The sequence below is a fragment of the Lepidochelys kempii genome, chromosome 15 (assembly GCF_965140265.1).
Source record: "Lepidochelys kempii isolate rLepKem1 chromosome 15, rLepKem1.hap2, whole genome shotgun sequence".
NCBI classification, from domain to species: domain Eukaryota; kingdom Metazoa; phylum Chordata; order Testudines; family Cheloniidae; genus Lepidochelys; species Lepidochelys kempii.
In genome coordinates, this window is record NC_133270.1 from 24,938,883 (window position 1) to 24,960,786 (window position 21,904).

A 21,904-nucleotide genomic window follows, 5' to 3' on the forward strand; every position below is an offset into this window, starting at 1 on the left:
CCATCTCTGCTGAAAATTATTTAAATCCTCAAAGAAAAAAGTTATTTTCAGTTGCAGAATAAATATAAAGACACATCCTTTATTCTCCTTCCTTTTCTCCCACATTCACGATCCATCAATTTCTAACCTGTTATCCAACCACCCTTTTTTATATTACATAGTCTGGGGCTCCTTTTCAAAAAAAATTTAATGTTATACCCAGATCCTGTAAATACACCCATGCATAACTTTACTCATGAGTATTCCCACCAAAACCAAGTGAGTAACATTACACACGTACTTAAATGTTTACAGGATCAGGGCCTTTGTCACTGGAGTCAAAGGCTGTCCTAGACCAAATGATGCCATAGACGAGGAGCATCTTCAGCTCCCCCTGTCCTGCTCCATTTGTTAAACTTTTAAATATCTTACTTTTTATTGCATTTTTAGACCATTTCACTACTTTGAAGCACGATTTGTATGCATGATTTATCCCTGTCATATAAGACGCTAACAACAAAAACAGTACCCCAAGCCCAGCACCTAAGGCGGTCTCCTGCCCCTAAATCCAGCCCTGACTGGAGTTACACCAACAGAGAATCTGGCCAGCTATTTTTTTCTAGCCCAGGATCTCTTTTGTTTTGTTTTATCTATACAAAGTCCTGAATGCTTTCAATTCCCAGATTTCTCAATGCAAACTCTGCATGTTTAGACGCTTGAAGAGTCCTTAATTAAATCCCTACTTAGCTTGCAAGGAAAGATAAGACAATCCCATATTTTACTAGCTTTTTTCACTAAAATGATCTAACATCTATATTCACACAACAAGAAATTTTGAAAACTTTATAAAAGTTAGTTTGCCTCACTGATGCAAGAGATTCCCAGTTTTTTAATTATTAAGCACTAAGGGTTGGATCCTTCAGTCTGCCTATGCCACTCTGCATTGTGTAAGCTTGATACATCATTGGCATCAGTATCATAAATTAGGGCTGCCTCTGTGCATCCTTAGCTTGTACCAGAGCTGGACAGCCAGCTCTTAATCAGGATTAGGGCCTAAAAGGTTTCACAATACGAATGACTGAATTTTGAATGAGGAGGTTATAAAACATATACCGGGGTGGCCAAACTGCAGCTCACAAGATGCATGCAGCTCTTTTACAGTTAAAGTGCAGTTCGCAGAGCCCTTTGCCCCTCCCCTCATTCTCTGCCTACCAGACTTGGGGAGGGAGGAGCTCAGAGCTTCTGCCCTGCAGTGAGGTGGCAGGGCTTCAGCCCTGCGAGGCGCACCTGCAGGGGCTCGGGGCTTCAGCCCCAGCAGGTGCCTCCTGTAGAGCTGACGCCCCAACCCCAGCAGGCCTGCCCCGCTCTCAAACTTCTGAAGATTTTCATATGTGGCTCAGAGGGCCAGGTAAGTTTGGCCACCACTGACATATATTATTCAACTCATCGTGCATTTTACAAACAATTGTTTCTACCGAGATACTGTAAATAGAAATCAATTCAACAGCATCTACACAAAACAGCTGCCTGCTTTCTATGCATTCAGTGCCTACTCAGCTTTCACATTCACAACTGCCACTGGCCTCCTTTGGAGTTATATGTGCTAAAGAACTGCAATACTGGGTAAATTCCCAAAGTGACCTACAAGACTAAAAGATTACAGTCACAGTAGTTAATTTGTCTGGGAAACCTGACAAGCCAGGTAAACCAGCATACTTAGTATGTCAAAAAAAAAAAAAAAAAAAAAAGAGATGCAAACAAGCTCTGAGTTAAACAGACAAAAAATTAACAGTTAACTTTAGCTCTGCCACAGAAAAGCCCACATCAATACTGCATCTTCACTCCAGTCTCTAGCATATCACTGGCTGAAAGGAAAAAAGCTACAGAGGGGAAAGCTTGAGCACGAAGTCAAGAAATATTTTTTTCTAAGTTATGCCAACCTGATAGCAGAGTTAAGCGCAGAACTGTTAGGTTAAACACAATTAAAGGTCAAATACCAAAAGGCGCTGAGCACCTGCAGCATTCAGTTTAATAAAGGAGAACAGCAAATTCTCAGGATTTGTTCCAAAATGAAGGAAAGTAAAATTCAGTTCCAAGATCCAATCCTACCCTTTCATTTCTGCAAAATTCTTTGAAGAGTTACCTGTATTTCTAACATGTGTTTAAGATGAGGTGCAGCAGGAGAAGTATCTCCTTCAGGAAGAGCAATATCAGCTTTCTTAATTTCTTGCACTAGAAATCCTGGAGTAAGAACAGAATTGAAAAAAGAATTGTATTATGCAACATTTTTCAGAACATATTGCCTAGATAACTTATTTAGGGGTCCAAACATGCCTGAACACCCCTGAAAGCTGCTGAGTACCCTGTCAGCGGTCATTGAGGGCACTAAGTATATTGCAAAATCAGGCTCTAGAGATCTTCTCTTTTTCTGATTCTGATATAGTCTTTAGAGGTACTGAGCACTAAGGACCTTTAAGGTGATGGAGTTTTTTGCAGGGGGAGGTCATTTAAAATACAAGGCATATTTTTCTTTTAAGTATTTGTGGAATTAAATATTTTCAGCCATGAAGTCTTTGCAGAAAACTTTCAGCCACAAGGACCTTGAGAAACTTAACATTTCATGATACCTCTTCAAGTGACTTCCTTCCCCTATTCATGTCTTCTGCAAAAACTGATGTCCTGCTCACTGATCCACGTGTGCAATAAAGATTCTTCAAAGCAGGGGGCAAGGGTAGCCTTGACAATAAATGCAACACATGCAGAGCAATGGAAGAGCTGAGACAGCTGCTAAGAGTATGAAAAGGATGTGGGTTTTACATGACCTAAACAAATAGCTCATAAGAGGGTACCAAAAACATTTCCATAAAGAGAATTTACGATATTTTTCCAACAACATATGGAAGCAAGTTGAAATGCAATTAAAAAAATCTAATTACCACTAATCTACTAGCATGTGAATGTAATTATGGGCACAGAAGGCTATTTTTCAGGACTGCTTGAAAGTTCAATAGCTGAAGGTCACCTTGTGCACTAATATACTTAATTCCTAAGGAATTCATTCTAGAGAGAAAGTTCCATTTTCCTAACCAGAATTTTAAACAGAATTTATGTTGAAACAGTTGCAGTAATTTATCAGCAATAGTGTTTAGTAACTCTTCTACACCTGAAGTTTTTTATTAAAAATATTTACTGGGCACTTAAATAATGTTTTACAAAGGTAAACAGACATCACTAAACTCATTTTACAGCTGGACAAATGGAGGCACAGAGAGGTTAAGTGACTTGCACAAGGTAACACAAAGTGTCAATATCAAAACAAGGCCTGGTCAACACCTAAAAATTAGGTTGACCTAACTATGTTACTCAGGCCAGTAAAAAATTTCAAACCCTGAGCAACGTACGTAGGTTGACCTAACCCCCAATGTAGATGCATCTCAGTCGACAGAAGAAAGCTTCTGTTGATCTCTCAGAGAGAGAGATTAACCACACCAATGGGAAAAACCCTTCTGCCCATTTAGGAAGCATCTAATGTGATACACTTCAGTGGCACAGCTGTAGCACAGTAGCTGTGTCCTCGTAGCATACACTCAGGCTAAGAAACATCTATTTGTTTTCACTCTCAGAACAGTGACCTAATCACTGACTCCCAAATTTCTAAACATCCTAGACTCTATAGAATATGTAAAAGAAAGTCTCAGATTTCAAAGTGCTCAGATTCTGTTCTGATCAGCATAATAAAAGAACACAGATAAATAAGATCTCCAATGTAGTAGTACTCTGATTGTGTAAACTTTAATTAAGTAATGACATCGCTTAAGAGATTAGTTTAGAGAAAGAAAAATATTACAACAAAGCTTACCAAGTATCCTTTCCATTTCTTCACACTTCTTCACTTCACCCACAAATTTTCTCTGAAATACACTTACACTGGGGTTGAGCTGAGGGTGAAGGAGAAAAAATACTCACTAAATATTTATCTAAGCAGTAATTTCTCCAAACACAACTGGTTCATCGACTTTAGAACCCCAATCTTACAAACACTTGTGCTCAACAATTTTACAAACATGAACAGTCTAAATGGACTCAGTGAAACTAAAAACATGTAAAAAGAAAAGGAGGACTTGTGGCACCTTAGAGACTAACCAATTTATTTGAGCATGAGCTTTCATGAGCTACAGCTCACTTCATCAGATGCATTCAGCGGAAAATACAGCGGGGAGATTTATATACACACAGAACATGAAAAAATGGGTGTTATCATACACACTGTAAGGAGAGTGATCGCTTAAGATGAGCTATTACCAGCGGGAGAGCGGCACGGGGGGGGGCACAGTGCCCCCACTGTTCCTCAGACGTTCTTGTTAACTGCTGGAAATGGCCCACCTTGATTATCACTACAAAAGGTTTTCTTTCCCCGCTGGTAACAGCTCATCTTAAGTGATCACTCTCCTTATAGTGTGTATGATAACACCTATTTTTTCATGTTCTGTGTGTATATAAATCTCCCCGCTGTATTTTCCACTGAATGTATCCGATGAAGTGACCTGTAGCTCACAAAAGCTTATGCTCAAATAAATTGGTTAGTCTCTAAGGTGCCACAATTACTCCTTTTCTTTTTGCGAATACAGACCAACACAGCTGCTACTCTGAAACCTAATAACATGTGTAAGAGTTTGCAGGATTAGGGCTTATAAATGTCAACCAGCACTGTTTCAGCTGAAGTCTGTTGCTGTGATACTAAAACTGAGTAGCCTGGAATCAGAACCACATCTGTGCTGAACAAAAGGTAACTCCTCCCAGCAGGTGCTCCTCTTCATTTAGAAAAAAGAAAAGAAGTACTTGTGGCACCTTAGAGACTAACCAATTTATTTGAGCATAAGCTTTCGTGAGCTACAGCTCACTGATGAAGTGAGCTGTAGCTCACGAAAGCTTATGCTCAAATAAATTGGTTAGTCTCTAAGGTGCCACAAGTACTCCTTTTCTTTTTGCAAATACAGACTAACACGGCTGTTACTCTGAAACTCTTCATTTAGGAAGATGTAAAGGGATTTCAGACAACAAATTCAATTAAAACAGATCAAAACCTTCTGCCTCTTTTTCAGCAAACTGTAAAAATAATTACATCCCATAGAGAAACCATTCCAATTTTATTTTTATTTTATTTTATTTTAAATGTAGTGCCCTTATGACTCCAAATTAAAGACACAGATTTAGGATTCAATCCTTCACCCACTGCAGTGAATGGGAGCTTTGTCACTGAACTTCAGTGAAATCTGAAAGTGAATTCAAGTACAAAAATTTCATTTTACTACAAAGCGACTCTCCCAATGTCATAAATTGTATGTGCAGTGTTCATGAATGTGTATTCAACTTTAGGGAATTTTCATCATGGTTTTTGTATTATCAGCTTGAAAATATGTATGTATAGTATATTCCACTATTTTCCTTTTCTCTGCAGCACTGACAATAATACCCTTAATCATGCAAGCAGTCCTTTCAGGATTAATCCCATTGACTTCAAATGGTACTACTCACAAAAGCAAGAGTTGCAGAATCAGACCCTAAAATGGTGTTTGGACAACAGGACATAAATTGTCTTTAAACACAGTTTTAGTGTTAATTATTATTTTTAACAATCATTTCTTCTAATCTACCATACTTACTTTCCAGTTTCCCTTCAGAAGTTACTTCTAATTAAAACATCTGAAAGGAAGTTGGAAGAAATTCTGAAGTTTCAGCCAGTAAGCAGAGATCACCCAGATAATCCCAACGAATCACACAAACAACAAATAGCTATTGACCACCCCTATTTTACATTAGACAGGGACTTGGTTTCACCTACTAAGGAAAAAAGAAAAGGAGTACTTATTCTGCCTATACCTCCAGAAACAGGTATGCTTTAAAACTGCCAGAAAAAGAGAGTCAGGAAGATTGATGTGATCAGAAAATGAACTCTGCATCTTTTTAAACAGTTTAGATACTTCCACTGGCCTACCACTTGGATGTGCAGGCATAATAATTGAGACCATATACTCCAAGACTGAAGTCAAAGGAGGCTCCACATGGATGTGTGGGTTCAACCACCTAGATCCGATTACAAAAATCAAGGGGATGGGGCAAGAGAAGGAATAGTGGGGAGTCAGGAGGAGAGTCTCAGGGTGAGGGGATGGGGGAATCTCGGGGGGGGGAAGATGGGGTAGGAAGAGGAATCTGGGGGCTGAATGGGGCAGGAGTCAGGAGGGGAGTCTCAGGGGGAAGGGGATGAGGCAGGAGAAAGAAGGGGGGAACTAGAGGCAGGAGTTGGGCGGGGAGGCTAAAGGGAAAGGGGATGGCGGAGTCTCGCAGAGAGGGGATGGGGCAGGAGAAGGAAGGGGACAGGAGTTGGGTGGGGAGGCTCGAAGTGGATGGGGCAGGAGGAGGAATCGGGGGGTGTCTCGGGCGGAGCAGATGGGGCAGGAAGCCCCCCCATACTCACGTCTCTGAACTCGGCCAGGCCCCTCTCGCCCAGCTCGCTGAGGCACTCATAGGCCGAGCCCGCCTGCAGGAAGAGCTGGGCCAGGCACATACTCTCGCTGCGGAACAGGGAGCCCATGATGAGCCCTGGGCCGCAGTGGGGTGGAGGCTGTGGTCACCCGGCACCCACACGCCAAGCGGGCTGACGAGGGTCACCGGGCCCTGTATCGCGACCGCCTCCCGCGGGGCCCGGCGGGCTCTCCCCTCCCCGGGGCCATGGGGGGAGCTCAGCTCCAGCGTCCGCGAGCAACAACTCCAGGCGCTGCCGGTGTCTAACCCGTCTCCTCAGCAGGCCGCGGAACCGCCGGCCGGGCTGCGGCGAGCCGTGCGCTCCTCCGCTCCGCTCCGCCCCGCCCCGCCCCCGGCTCGAGCGGCAGAGCGCGCCGGGAAAGGGGCCAGGGCGCGGAGCTAGGCCGCAGGCGCCTCTCGGAGCAGCAGGGCTCGGGAGAGCGGCCCAGCGGGCTGCCTGCGGGGGCGCACGCCGGGCCGGGGCTCCGGCAGAGCTGAGGGCGGTCTCGTTCGGCGCATGGGGTTGATGGCCCTTAGCTAGAGCCTGATAAACTACTGAGCCTTGTCTCCTCTCAGGATTTACAGCCACACAGCTGAGCCGGGTCAGTTATCTCATAAAACCCCAAAGATTTTGGCAGAGAGCCTTAAAAACTGTAGAGCCTGCTAACTTGTGTGAAAACTACAAACTATCCTGTCTTCGCTAGGTGTTTACCTTGTATGAGTTACCTCGAGTTAAGACAGGTTTCAGAGTAGCAGCCGTGTTAGTCTGTATTTGCAAAAAGAAAAGGAGTACTTGTGGCACCTTAGAGACTAACCAATTTATCTGAGCATGAGCTTTCGTGAGCTACAGCTCACTTCATCGGATGCGTACTGTGGAAAGTGTAGAAGATCTTTTTATATACACACAAAGCATGAAAAAATACCTCCTCCCACCCCACTCTCCTGCTGGTAATAGCTTATCTAAAGTGACCACTCTCCTTACAATGTGTATGATAATCAAGTTGGGCCATTTCCAGCACAAATCCAGGTTTTCTCACCCCCCCTCCCACCCCCAAACTCACTCTCCTGCTGGTCCAGACTGACCACTCTCCTTACAATGTGTATAATAATCAAGGTGGGCCTTTTCCAGCATAAATCCAAGTTTAACCAGAACGTCGGGGGGGGGGGGGGGGGGTAGGAAAAAACAAGGGGAAATAGGCTACCTTGCATAATGACTTAGCCACTCCCAGTCTCTATTTAAGCCTAATTTAATATTTTCCAATTTGCAAATGAATTCCAATTCAGCAGTTTCTCGCTGGAGTCTGGATTTGAAGTTTTTTTGTTTTAAGATAACAACCTTCATGTCTGTGCTTGCGTGACCAGAGAGATTGAAGTGTTCTCTGACTGGTTTATGAATGTTATAATTCTTGACATCTGATTTGTGTCCATTTATTCTTTTACGTAGAGACTGTCCAGTTTGACCAATGTACATGGCAGAGGGGCATTGCTGGCACATGATGGCATATATCACATTGGTGGATGTGCAGGTGAACGAGCCTCTGATAGTGTGGCTGATGTTATTAGGCCCTGTGATGGTGTCCCCTGAATAGATATGTAGGCACAGTTAGCAACGGGCTTTGTTGCAAGGATAGGTTCCTGAGTTAGTGGTTCTGTTGTGTGGTATGTGGATGTTGGTAAGAGCACACCTTTTCTCCCTACTAAAGGCACCCTCAATTGAGACCACCGACATGGAAAGTTTCACCAGACCCAGAGGCAGTTCCCATCTGGGTCACATTTTATCTAACCCCTCCCCCTCATTGGGCAGCTTTGGGTTTTGCAAAATGTAAATCAGGGATGGTTGTAGGCATGATTCATCCCCAAGCATAGGACAAATGGATCCAGTACTCAGCAAACTACAAAACACTTTCCTTCACCCCAAAGGGGAGGACTTTGAAACTAGCATTAAAATAAATCCCCAGGCCCTTTGGAGGGGATAGGCAAGGACATAAAATCTGCTTCAGCAGCAAAGAAGTAAACTGTCCCCTTCTTTCCTCATAATCTTGGATTGTCTTTACGTCTCAGGCCTGCTCTAAGTCTCATCCATTGGAAGTAAGGAAACTCCTTAACTGGGAAAATTCAGTCATTTTTAAAGCTTCTCCCTTATGAAAATGAGACTAAGAGCCATGCGTTTTAATGGGAATTACTATTATTCATGAGACATTTACAGTCATACCCTTTACTCAATCATTTCTCTTTGAAATCTCATTCAAATTGTCCAAGCATGAGACAGATGCCCCCAACTCTGCCTCTAAAGTGATCGAGTAGCTATGACAGAGGGCAAAACTTCCATACAAGAACAGATTTAGAAGAGCAAAATATTTTTGCTTAGAAAGAGTGGGGAGAAATTATAAAGACTATGTACTTTTAGATAGATAGATGAGACAAGTAAGCTGTTATTTTTTACCTTGTCCCACAATATAAGAGCACTTAAATTTAAAATGGATAAAAGGAAATACATGCTTTATATACCTCATAACTATCCTATAGAACACAAAGTTACAAGATACTAAACTAAAGAGATCAGTTTTAATTAATGAGTAAAAAATAGACTAAAAGTTACAAGATCTATTAATCTTTATTCAAGGCAGGTAATCAGTTGGAACTACCACCCACCACTCCATTCTCAGGCAGTGTAGTGCATAATTGGCCACGTGGATTGTGCAGAGGTGAGTCACCTGCTGCAGCACTGGTGTTAGGCCACTGTTTAAGACAAGATACCAGGCTAGATGGCGCCTTTGGTCAGTAAAATAGGCTTGTTCCTGGCAATTTTTAATGTATCTCACTTTAAAAAAAAAATCTAAACTTAATTCCTACTTTTATGCAGTAACTGCATATTTCTAAATGTATCTACTTCAAACCACAACATACAGAACATACATATTTTTGTAAAGCGGTCACCTGTGAAGGGGGGAAAAAGGTTGAATTTATGTCTGCAAAAAGTTTTGGATAAGAAAACTCTTCTAGCCAAGATTTTAGCCTTTAAGTCTAGTCTCTAGAAATCATGTATTAATTTTGTTTTATATGTAACCCTTCTGTTTCCATTATCCTTACTCAAAATTTCTTGAATCTTGATCTTTGATAATAAACTTATAATTGTTTTCACTACAAATATATCTCAGTGCTGAGGTATTGTACAAGGAGTGGATCCTGAGTTGAATCATTGAAGCTGGTGTGTATACTGTTCCCTGCGAGTATTCAGTGTATAAAGGGCTGAACACTACATGGGAACTCTTCAGAGGGGCTTGAGAACTGGAATGCACCAAGGTTAACCTGTAAAAAAGAGTAAGGGCTAGTATGACTCCGAGAAGATTCTCCGGATGACTAACAGACTGGTGGTGTCAAGGCACTGACCCCCAGTTAAGCACAAGCAAGTCTCTCTCTCCCTGGAGGCAGTGGGGTAAAGGTGACTCTCAGTCCTGGGCAAGTTGAGAACATCACATTCCCACACTAGTTATGCACAGAGCCATCCAGCAAAAGCAAGGAAGGCAAGACTTGATCTTAAGAAAAATTAAAACAGCCAATTCTTTTCTTTAAAACATAACTTCTTGTTAACACGTACAGAAGGAGAAATTGTTTTCCTTTGCAGATATATTTTTAAACAACAATTAGCATCACAAATGAAAATAAACACAGTGACTACTACTGAAGTCAAATAAGGCATTTATAGCAACTTTTTAGATGATGCTTTTTAAAATGGGAAACCAACTCCATTGTGATTATTGCTACTATTCCAAATTATTTCTTTCCAGAGTGATCCAGCAAAATGGAAAACCTAAATTAACTGTAAAGCTCAGTCTTAAATTGCTTAGAGAACACTAGTTGTGTGCTTGAATTAATCATTAACTGAAGTTTATATCTTTTGTTGGTAAATACTCAAATGTCTTACAGTTTAGGTATGAATCCACCCAAGTACATTTCTGAACCCATGCAGTGCACCTCAAAAATCAATGTAACAGGAATGCACTCTGGCAGATCCATTTACAGGATCTAGCCATTAACAGATTATCTTTTTTTAAAAACCTAATACAACCATATTCTATATAGAACACACATTAATTTTACATCTCTGAGTATTTATATAAAAATACACAAAATCCAGAAATTACTTTTTTCAAAAGCTTTATAATAAAAGTACTACTTATCGAAACATTGGTTGAATACAAAAGTGTAAAAAAATGCATTAATAAAATGGTTCTCTTTATACTCTCAAATTTTAAACTGTAGTATTATTTCACACTTTAAGGGTTCTGCTCCAAGGATTATTCAGAACAACTGCGAGTAGAAAGAAAAATGCCAGTATCAAGCCTTTTGCAAGACACTGAGAGTATGGTTCTCCTGAAAGAAAACAAAAATCTAAATAAATATAAGGATATGAAAACCCTGGCCCTAAAGTTTTATTTTTATATTGAATTAAAAATCAGGCAAAGATAAAAAGCTACAGACTACAACTGAACATGGACCTAAATAAAATAATGTAGTACAGAATAACTTGAGGCCTCAACCTCGTGCTGAGAACAGTAGGGGCAGTCCTCTGTACCCTTGCAGTTCTCATTGCAGGAGCAGTGCCTTAGTGTGCTTTACAAACATCAGCTATTTAATCCTCACAACCCCCCAATAATCAGATCATACTCATCTTTTACAAATGGAAAAACTGAAAAGTTAACTGATTTACGAATGGCAAAGCTTGGACTGGAGTACAGGAGTTCCTAACTCAATTAGCTGAAAGTTGCCAAATGCTACAGGCAAAGGCATAATACAGAACTTGACAGACTAATAGGCCAATATTATAGAGCAAGCCATGCATTCGTCTTATAAAGTAGGTTGGCCAGAAAGAAAAGTAAACAGAATGGGAGATAGAGAGTTTTGAAAGGGGCTAAAAAAAGAACCTTACTCTCCCTAAAACAACATTATAAAAATAGCAATAAAACCTCAAGAGAACTGACAAAGTACTGAGTCTGGTAACTATTCTTCATTTTTTCCCCACTTATCTGCCAAGATACAATATAAATCCAGTCATGGACAGTAAAGAACAATTTAATAAACAAACATACTTTGCAGCTCACAATTTCCAAAAGACAGGAAGACTTCACTTCCATATTACAAAGCATCATGTAATTTTACTGATAATCTTGATAATACATTGTACTCCACACACACTACTTTTTTACCTGTGTAATACCACGTCAATGGATAAAAGAGTTGTGGCCAGCAAACTTCATTTCGATTGCAGTCGTATTCTGTATAGTTCATCTGAAATCTACAAACACAATTTTAAAAAAAACCTTAAATTGCAACTATGGTACAACCAGTCGCCAGTGCAAATGCAGGGAAAAACAAATTAGAAAGATGTTTGGAGTAAATAATCTTGCAGCTGTTTCTTTATTAAATTATTTTTGCATGAAAGATCAATTAAAACAGGAGCATTAACCTGACGACTTCCTTTCTAATCAATCAATCTCTCATTTTTAGCCATGGGATGATTTAAGGGAATGTTCCTTCTTCTGATGAGCACAGGTTTACACCAAGGAAGAGGATTCTTTTGGGGGTAGTACCAGGGTTTTAAACCAGAAGAACTGGGATGAAACTGAGATAGGAAAATTTAGGTTGAATATAATGGAAAAAAAAAAAACTTATTTATGGTAAGAATTTTTAGTCCATAACATAGTTTCCTGAAAGAAAGTCTCATCTCTTGAGAAACTTAAAACTAGACTGGACAAAGCAATATAAAGTTTACTATAGGAAACAAGCTTGCCTTGCTGGGGCTGACCTAACAGACCTTTCCATACATAATTCTACGGTTCTAGTAGCAAAAGAACAAATACTATGCTTTAGAAATAACAACAATTGTTTGAATGTACCTACAAGGCAAGTGTCAGTTTAGGGGCTGATCCAGCACCCGTTATCCATTTAAGTGAATCTCACAAATAATTCTACTGAGGGACTTGTCACACGAGTAAACATCGCAGGATGAGGCCGAGATGCAGAGTACCCTTCAACTCTCACTGAGATTCCTCTGATTTAGTGGGATTTAAGACACTTTACAGAAACAGACACTGAACTGGTAGAAGATCTGTGATTCAGTGCAGTCTAACCAAGCCTCAAACCTAATGACTATTTTCTGGCAAACCAAATTTACTATTTTATTATTGCTATTTTAATTTGGTATTTCTTCATAGTTGATGATAGATATCTGCTTTCTATAAAAAGTTACCTCGTCATTGGAATGGGTGGTTGAGCTGGTACTTTAATAAATTGGACTGAAGAAGTGATAGGAAGAGAACTGGACTTATTTTCGCAGATAATCCCACATTGGAATTGCCATATCACTGTTGAAAAACTGAAAGAAAATAAACATACAATCAGTGTAATTTATATGGGAAATATCAAATGGATATCAAAGAGAATATCTTATAAAGGGTTTTTTAATAATATTTACAGTGTACCTGTTGCTGTATTCTTGCACTGCACTTTCATAATTTTACTAGTTATTCTCTATTTTAATCAGAGCTGGGCAATATCATTCTCCTCGATCCTAATTAAAATTTCAATACACTGAGTTTAATACAAATGCTTTTCACTTTTATATTGTCTTTTCATCATGGCTAACAAAGCATTTAATAAACATTGATGGAAGCCTCACATCACACTGTGATTCAGGTAAGTATCATGCCAATGTTACCTAGCAGTAAATTGAATTGCAGAGAAGTTAAGTGGCTTGCCCTGGGTAACCCAGCCAGTCAGTATCAGAGCTATGACCAGTACTCAGAATAGCAGTCAGGTAAGATCCCTAAGCAACAATGCACATTTGCCAGTCCAAACAAATGCTCATTTTGCATGGACAGTGGGTAAATGTTTTTGTTTTGTTTTGCTTTTTTGCTGACACAACTTTGGCATACACAAAATAGAAAATTTTACCTATAAAGGTTTATATTATCTACATCTAATGAGATGGAATGTATAAAACTTACTGCTAACGTGAGCTTTTGACACTTGAAACTTATGAGTTTTGGGTTATTTTCTTCTGGAATTTTTCCACTTATGCTTTCAAATATATAGCTTGCTACTTATGTGTGTGTCAAGTGAAACTACACAAGTAACAAAGTTATTTACAAGCAGAGAGAAACATGGTGGCTAATAAAAGAGAGACTTTCAGGTTAAAATAATACATTTCCTTACTGCTGTTGCTAGCAACATTGGAGGAGACTTTTTTAAAATTGTTTCAGTTTTAATAAGTCTATTTTATCTTTCACCAATAATTTACTTTTTGCACATCTTACCTTGGAAAGGAAAACAAGCTAACCAGAAAGTGAAAGTGATTATGGACTAGAGCAGCTGGATTTGGGTTGCAAACACTGCGGAGAAGAAACCCAAGCAAAACCCTAGATAATCATGAAAAACCTGTAAGCAACTTTTTTTTTAAACTACATATTTTTGGCTTCATTTACCCAACAGTGTCCAACTATACTTGAACACAATATTCACCAAATATAACAAGTGCCATGATTCTGTTGTACCTGATCTGTACACCGAGTATCTCTTCCTGTGCAATCCCTTCTACTGCACCCACGACAGCAGTGATTATGTGAATATTCAGGTTAGCAGGAATATCTGAGCAGATGCCGTTCAAATTTCCAGCACTTGCATTTGCACTAGAATTAGGTGGATCTAAACCTATTCAGGAAAACAGAGTTTAGATTTGAAAAAAATATATATTAAAAACATATTTTAAACATTATCACGATACAGTGAGATACTAATAAAAACTGCATAGGAATAAAACAAAAATGTCTTTTCTTCCTTGGAGAAAAGAGAGGTTCCACATGAAATACTGAGATTGATAAAATTTTATTTTTACTGTCAAACTGTACACATGACATAAATTGACATTTTTATTTCCTCATTGTCATAAAAAATGTTCAGAGTATCAGTATTTATATTTAATTTGTGGGGGGATTGGGGGAATGGTATTGCATATACACAGAAGAAGAGGTTTCAGAGTAACAGCCGTGTTAAGTCTGTATTCGCAAAAAGAAAAGGAGTACTTGTGGCACCTTAGAGACTAACCAATTTAAGAGGATTTCTCATAATTTGACATTAAAACACTGTTACCATACACCTTTACTATGGTTTTATAAGAGAAACTAAAATTTTCTAATCATATTGTAAAGTAAAACTAAAATCTATATTAATCTAAAATACAGATGAAGCTTTGACTTACGTATTATTTCCACCAAATCATTTAGATCACTGTAACTTGAGTTGCCTCTCTTCCCAACATGAGTAGCTTGTATTAATGAATTAAGTCTGTCAGTTACATCCTCCCTGCAAAACACTCATGTTGTAATACATTACAAATAAACCTATATCTATACCACTCTGGGCTGTGATTTTATTAGATCTTGTCAGTACTTGTACAGGAGATCCAATATGAAAACCCAAGTGCTGCTGGAATTGATGTGGATGACTCAGTAAGGTGACACACTTCCTTTTGAACCAGTAAACTCCATGCCCAGGCATAATAAAATGGATTGCTATGCTACTGGAGGGGCCATTTTGTGGATGAGATGTAAAACAAGGGTATTCAGCATTTGTTGTCATTAAGTACCCATCCCTAGAGAGGAAGGCCAGTCCAATGCTTCAAACACTAGCGTGGGACTTTGGAGACCTAGGTTTGATTCCCAACTCTCTCACAGATTTCCTGTGTGCTTCCGTTTCCCATCGGTAAAATGGGGATAAAAGCATTGCCCTAGCAATGTTGTGAGGATAAATACATTCAAGTTTGTGGAGTCCTTAGAGATTATAGAAATGGGGGCCTATAGGGATTTTAACGAGACATTTATTAGTAGTTTGAAGTTTCAAAATTCTCAGTGCATGCTCTTAAACAAATTTCAGCTATTTGAGTTATTCCAGTGAAAAAAATAGGTCTTTTTTTTAAATGGGGAAAAATTTATTGACATTCTCCCAAGTCCAAAACTACTTTAAAGATTTTGCTGAAACTACTAAAAAATTCCCCTTTAAAAAGGCACTAAAAATAGCCATTTTCAAACACAAAAGTTACATAATTAGAGAAATATGAATGTGTGGATATAAGAGGCTTGTATGGGAAGTGTTTTGCAGCACGGGCTATCGTAAGTCAAAACAAAAACCCACCACTATAATATCATCAAATTAGTTAAAGTGCATCAGTTTCTTATTTTGAATACTAACATAAGAGTTCTATAAATATTTAAAGCCACAAATGAATACAGGGGAGGGGAGGACAGGATAACCCATATATACCTCACCTTAACTGACCGCAATCTTCATTAATATTAACTTCTAAAATGCATCCAGATAGTGAATTTAATCCAAACAGAACTGGTGAGAAAGTTGCTGATGTACACAAACCACTGCCAACTACAAAATGAAAACATTTATTTGCGTTTCTCATAGAAACTTTTCAGTCTCTAGCTTGCAAATTTGTAGAAAGCTACTTTGATTTAGAATGCTAAAACAAATACTACTAAAATTCTATTTATCTTAAGTGTCCATCCATTTTCATTTGTAGCATCTTAAAAATTACAGATTCTTCAGTACTTTGTTTTATTGTGTATGTCTTGCACTTCCATATAAATGACAATACTTCATATTACCTGTTAGTGTATTTTTCCAGTATTTCAGGAGTGGTCTTTTATTCAAGAGAGCACTATATACAAAATAAAATTATGATACAGGAAAGTCTGATTTATACATGTGTATTTCATTGTATTTGGAGTTTCTATAATAAATTTATCTAAACTCCAAGAAACACTAGATTAGCAACCCAGAGCAGTCTGGGAAGGCCAAAATAAAAAAAGATGTAGCAAAACACATAATAAAATTAGAGTATTTTTGGTTTATATTGCAAGTTGTGATTAAAACAGCATATCAAAAGGTAGTACCTGGCTGCCAAAGTTTTAGAATGGTAACAGTCTCAGAAGAAATATTTACGGCTCTAACAGGTTTGCCAACTTGGTAACCTAAACACAGAAAGAGAAACTGAGAAAGTTTTATAAGGATTCATCAGCACTGACAAACATTTTTATAATACATAAAACTCCCCAAGTTCTTAAAAATGCCATGGTCTAGAGAACTGAGTTCAGAAATGAAGGCTAGGAACTACTGGATTCTAATCTTGGCTCACTAACTACTCTGTGACCTTGGGGATAATGATACGGACCTCCTTTGTAAAGTGCTTTGAGATCTACTGCTGAAAAGCACTGTATAAGAGCTAGGTATTATAGTTAGTCTCAGTTACTCTCACAAAAGAGAGCTGTAAGGATTAGTTAATGTTTGTAAAATACTGTACTGTCTAAAAGTGCCTAGTAGTATAATCATGAAGCCTTCTCATTTTGCTAGAAGTATTGTCTCCTACAGTTCTGAACGTGTTGGGAAACCCTAATTGACTGATGAGGTGCTTAGTTTCACATCTAAACAGAACTTTTCATTATAGCAAGAATGGTTTCACTTCAAACAAAAGAGTATTAACGACTTTCAGAAAACAGTAAGAGCCAAATTCTACCTTGTGTTAGCTGGCTGCACTATGGAAGAGAGGAAAGAGGGCAAAGAAAGCCTCTTCTCTTCTATCTTCCTATGCAGCCACAGAGCAACATTCAAATTCAACATTCAAGGGAGCATTAGGATGAAAACTGCTAATGCATCATTTCAATGGGAATACTTACAGTAGCAAGCACTATGCCTGTTAGTGTTTTCATGATCAGATCCTAATATTTTAGTTCTACAATATCTGATGATACTTTTCAGCATCATCAATATTATCAGTAGCAGGGTAGAAAATGGAGAGGCTGTGATTATCAACATTAAGATGAAAATGAGAGGGATAAAAAATAAAATTGGGCATAACTGGTTATGGCTATCAATAAAAAAGTTGTTCCCCCCCGCCAAATCAGCCAGCAGAAGCTAAAGTAAAACAGAGTATTATTACCTGGATTCCCAGATAGTTCTGTTGTATTAGTACTATTGAAGCTTACAAAGTTTACTGAAAATCTCTGTGTCAGTATTTCTATTAAAAGAAAAAAAATTTCTTAGAAATTTCTTAGAAAAAAAGTAGTCCATTGCAATACTTTTGTTACGTAAAAAAGCAAGTGCATCAACAATTAAACTCCCTCTCCCCCCACCCTCACAGTCACCAAAGTCTTGTTAACTAACATATACATCAACCAGCAGCTGCCATGTAGACCCACGCTCTTGGATTGTGCATGCTCATATAGGATTTCAGAAGCTGATTAACAGCTTCTATGAAGCCTCTCAAATCCAGCAATGCAGGCCACTGACACATGCCTTTTTTTGTGTAAACAGTACATAGAATATCAACCTCCAATCATTGATTAATAAATAACTACCCTAAAACTAACAATATACCAACCAGACACACCACTTGGCTCTTCTTAGCCCAATGGAAAATTCTATTTCAAACTGCATTGTCTTCTGATGTTTGATTAAAAGTATTTTTCACAAAACTTCTATGCTGAGAAAAAAAACTATTTCTGAATAAACTATTTTGTAGAGATGCATTATAGTACCTCCATCACATAGTTCTCCAATGAGGACTGTGACATTTATTTCCTCTATTGTCTTGCCTTTCCATATGAACATATAATATTCTGCAAAGGTCACATTTATACATAAAACGTCAGTATGCTGAATGTCTTCTGCAAAGAAAAGAACAGTTCATTTGATGGAAACCATACTAATGAAAGAGGTCATTACATCTTAAGGAAGATTTTCTATAAAATGCAATTTAAAAAAAAAAACTATAACAGCCTTCATTCTAACTTTTTCTGAAAAACAAAAACACCTCCGTTTTAGTGTTTAGTTACTATGATACCATACCAATGCAGAGCATCTAAGATGCACTCTTCTAGCCTGGAGATCTTCTACATGAAAGTGCAGATCAACTGGCTGTAAGATAGAAAAGGAGTACTTGTGGCACCTTAGAGACTAACCAATTTATTTGAGCATAAGCTTTTGTGAGCTACAGCTCACTTCATCGGATGCATACTGTGGAAAGTGCAGAAGATCTTATTATATACACACAAAGCATGAAAAAATACCTTCTCCCACCCCCTCTCCTGCTGGTAATAGCTTATCTAAAGTGACCACTCTCCTTACAATGTGTATGATAATCAAGGTGGGCCATTTCCAGCACAAATCCAGGGTTTAACAAGAACGTCTAAGGGGGGGCGGGGGGGGAGGGTGTAGGAAAAAACAAGGGGCAATAGGCTACCTTGCATAATGACTTAGCCACTCCCAGTCTCTATTTAAGCCTAAATTAATAGTATCCAATTTGCAAATGAATTCCAATTCAGCAGTTTCTCGCTGGAGTCTGGATTTGAAGTTTTTTTGTTGTAAAATAGCAACTTTCATGTCTGTAATCGCGTGACCAGAGAGATTGAAATGTTCTCCGACTGGTTTATGAATGTTATAATTCTTGACATCTGATTTGTGTCCATTTACTCTTTTACTTAGAGACTGTCCAGTCTGACCAATGTACATGGCAGACGGGCATTGCTGGCACATGATGGCATATATCACATTGGTGGATGTGCAGGTGAACGAGCCTCTGATAGTGTGGCTCATGTTATTAGGCCCTGTGATGGTGTCCCCTGAATAGATATGTGGGCACAGTTGGCAACGGGCTTTGTTGCAAGGATAGGTTCCTGGGTTAGCGGTTCTGTTGTGTGGTATGTGGTTGCTGGTGAGTATTTGCTTCAGGTTGGGGGGCTGTCTGTAGGCAAGGACTGGCCTTTCTCCCAAGATTTGTGAGAGTGTTGGGTCATCCTTCAGGATAGGTTGTAGATCCTTAATAATGCGTTGGAGGGGTTTTAGTTGGGGGCTGAAGGTGACGGCTAGTGGCGTTCTGTTATTTTCTTTGTTAGGCCTGTCCTGTAGTAGGTGACTTCTGGGAACTCTTCTGGCTCTATCAATCTGTTTCTTCACTTCCGCAGGTGGGTACTGTAGTTGTAAGAATGCTTGATAGAGATCTTGTAGGTGTTTGTCTGAGGGGTTGGAGCAAATGCGGTTTTATCACAGAGCTTGGCTATAGACGATGGATCGTGTGGTGTGGTTGTAAGATGCATTTAATGAGAAAGGAGGTTTTTCAAAATACCAATCTATACATCTGCATGTGGGTGGGGTTCAACTATTATACTTGAGTGTAAACTTTAAATATAGCCAAAGGAATCCGTACATCTTAACTCCATTACAACTGTTCAATTACTTTTGCTACTGGCTAAGATATAGAAGGACTAGAGGTCTGATCCAACTCCCACTGAAGTCAATAGACTTCTTTACATAGACTTCAAAGGGAGATGGATTAGACTTTAAGATTTTTCAATTTGCATAGCACTAAGTTTTGTTTTGTTTTAGTTTCAGGTAATTGCAAAGATCTCTTAACATCTTAACTTAATCATCAACTCCTTGTCTCTTTAAGGATGGTAAGAATAATATGAGTACAGAAAAGACACATACCTGGTTTAGTGATGAAGTTACGTACATCAGTTACACTCCCATAGATCACATTTTGTTGGATGGTGTCTGACAAGAAAAACAGTAAATGCAGCAAATCTAACTAGCAAATGAGACACAGCCTCATACTGTTTCCTCATCCAAGGTAGAGGATTTATTAAACTATAAAAAAAATGAGTTAGAAAATAAACAAGCAAAAGTAAAAGACTAGACAGTCATTACAACACAACAGGTTCCTCTGAAAAAGCATGCTTTATATGACACAACAAAATAAGCTATTTTTGCTGAGTCGCTGTATTAAGATGCGAGCGATAAAACGGACCCAAGCAATGCCCTCAGACACACAGGTACAACAGGAAGACTGAATTAGGCCCAGACACTTTAAGCCTCTAGTTGTACAAATACACATTTTCAGAAGAGCAGTAATGATACCAACACTATTTTCTAATTATAATCAGATCTTTCTTATTAAATGATAATGTATGGTATTTTGAAGGATTAATATGCTCCCACAAAAGTGCAATGTGTGACAAGAAGTGAGGTGAGGGGAGTATTTTACAGCGTAAAGAGAATGTCTTACTTTGGAAATTTCATTGGCAAACAACTTAAGATATGTTGTCCTCATGCTGGCACAATGGCCAGGGGGTAATGTAACTCTATAACTGAGACCCAGGAGATAATGCTTCGTACACTAGGAGAACAAAGTGTTACAGAGAAGCCACTTATGACTAACTCTAAAGGGAGGATAGTGTCCGCCCTTGGCTGAGGAAAAAAAGTTCTTACAACAGTCTGAATACAGGAAAGGGATGCTCTCGATGGGGGCTAGTATTTAAACCCTGTTGGCCAAAATTTGTATTCGGTGGGAGAGGGGAAACTGAGGAAGTCATAATCCAAGCTCAAAGTCTCATATCCTGAATCTGGGGACCCTAAAGCAGGAGGCTTGCCACAAGAACCAGTCAGTCAACAGTTGAATGGCTGAAATGCCTTGCAAGTGAGAAGTTTTGTTAGATCATAACAAAAACAATATAGGATATCATATTGTCCATAAATAGCTACCATATTATCAGTCTTAGGACTTTAAGATCACTATATCTATTCTTAAATCAATATCAGTACATTTTCTCAAAGCAAACACAACATACCTCCAGTACCACTGTTTATCATCACATTATGAGACAATCCTTCCTTGTAAGCTGACAGACTAGTAACACATTTAACATCAAAATTCTGAAGGAATGCTACTGGGGCGTTTCCAACACACTGCCCAGCCATGGATCGCTGCATGCAGTTCAAAAGAAAAGAATATGAAGATGGAATTTATTCTAGTTCTACTGTTCAAGCTAAAAAGCACACAGCCATTTCATTGCACATGGTGTCTGTACTATGCCCACCTACACTTATCTCAAAACAAGCAAGCCATTAGACCAAAATTTATATTTAAAAAAAATCAGATTTTAAAACATAATTCAAGGTTTCACTGTGATTTGCTAGACCAACTACAATCAGTGATTCTAAAATGAAAATTCTAAAATGTAAAGAAAATTAGAAAAAGCCTGAGTAGTTGAGGATGGAGCTAATAGAAAATAAAGTTTTCAGTTAAAGAGCAGGGATTATAAAAAATACAAAAATATGTAAAGAACCCCTAAAAATGTTAAGTTATGCCAAATTTGTTTATATTTCTTGAGTGTATTCTTCTTGGTTAAATTCAAAATATTAATTTATATGGGAAAATATTGATGGTAGAGAGATGATTATTTTTTTTAATGTGAATGTTCTGCTAGTTGAAAAGTGTATTTCACCAGTTCAAAACAGCTACTCACAGAATTGCTTGTATCTGTCTTTGTTCCTATACAGTGAG

At 38.6% G+C, this 21,904-nt stretch overlaps 1 protein-coding gene across 1 annotated transcript in view; it reads right to left on the reverse strand.

The window, feature by feature from the left end:
• LOC140898888 (V-type proton ATPase 116 kDa subunit a 2-like) overlaps positions 1 to 21,904 on the reverse strand; it is a 51,565-nt gene that overhangs the window by 22,681 nt on the left and 6,980 nt on the right. Inside the window, exons 8-21 of the mRNA XM_073313414.1 lie at positions 21,189 to 21,324; positions 20,050 to 20,115; positions 18,102 to 18,230; positions 17,504 to 17,581; positions 16,461 to 16,538; positions 15,825 to 15,936; positions 14,759 to 14,862; positions 14,055 to 14,211; positions 12,752 to 12,877; positions 11,709 to 11,797; positions 10,778 to 10,875; positions 6,455 to 6,601; positions 3,839 to 3,917; positions 2,123 to 2,220 (exon numbers count right to left, since the gene is read on the reverse strand). Of these exons, the coding sequence (XP_073169515.1) occupies positions 2,123 to 2,220; positions 3,839 to 3,917; positions 6,455 to 6,601; positions 10,778 to 10,875; positions 11,709 to 11,797; positions 12,752 to 12,877; positions 14,055 to 14,211; positions 14,759 to 14,862; positions 15,825 to 15,936; positions 16,461 to 16,538; positions 17,504 to 17,581; positions 18,102 to 18,230; positions 20,050 to 20,115; positions 21,189 to 21,324 (1,497 nt within the window). The remainder of the gene's footprint in view (positions 1 to 2,122; positions 2,221 to 3,838; positions 3,918 to 6,454; positions 6,602 to 10,777; positions 10,876 to 11,708; positions 11,798 to 12,751; positions 12,878 to 14,054; positions 14,212 to 14,758; positions 14,863 to 15,824; positions 15,937 to 16,460; positions 16,539 to 17,503; positions 17,582 to 18,101; positions 18,231 to 20,049; positions 20,116 to 21,188; positions 21,325 to 21,904) is intronic.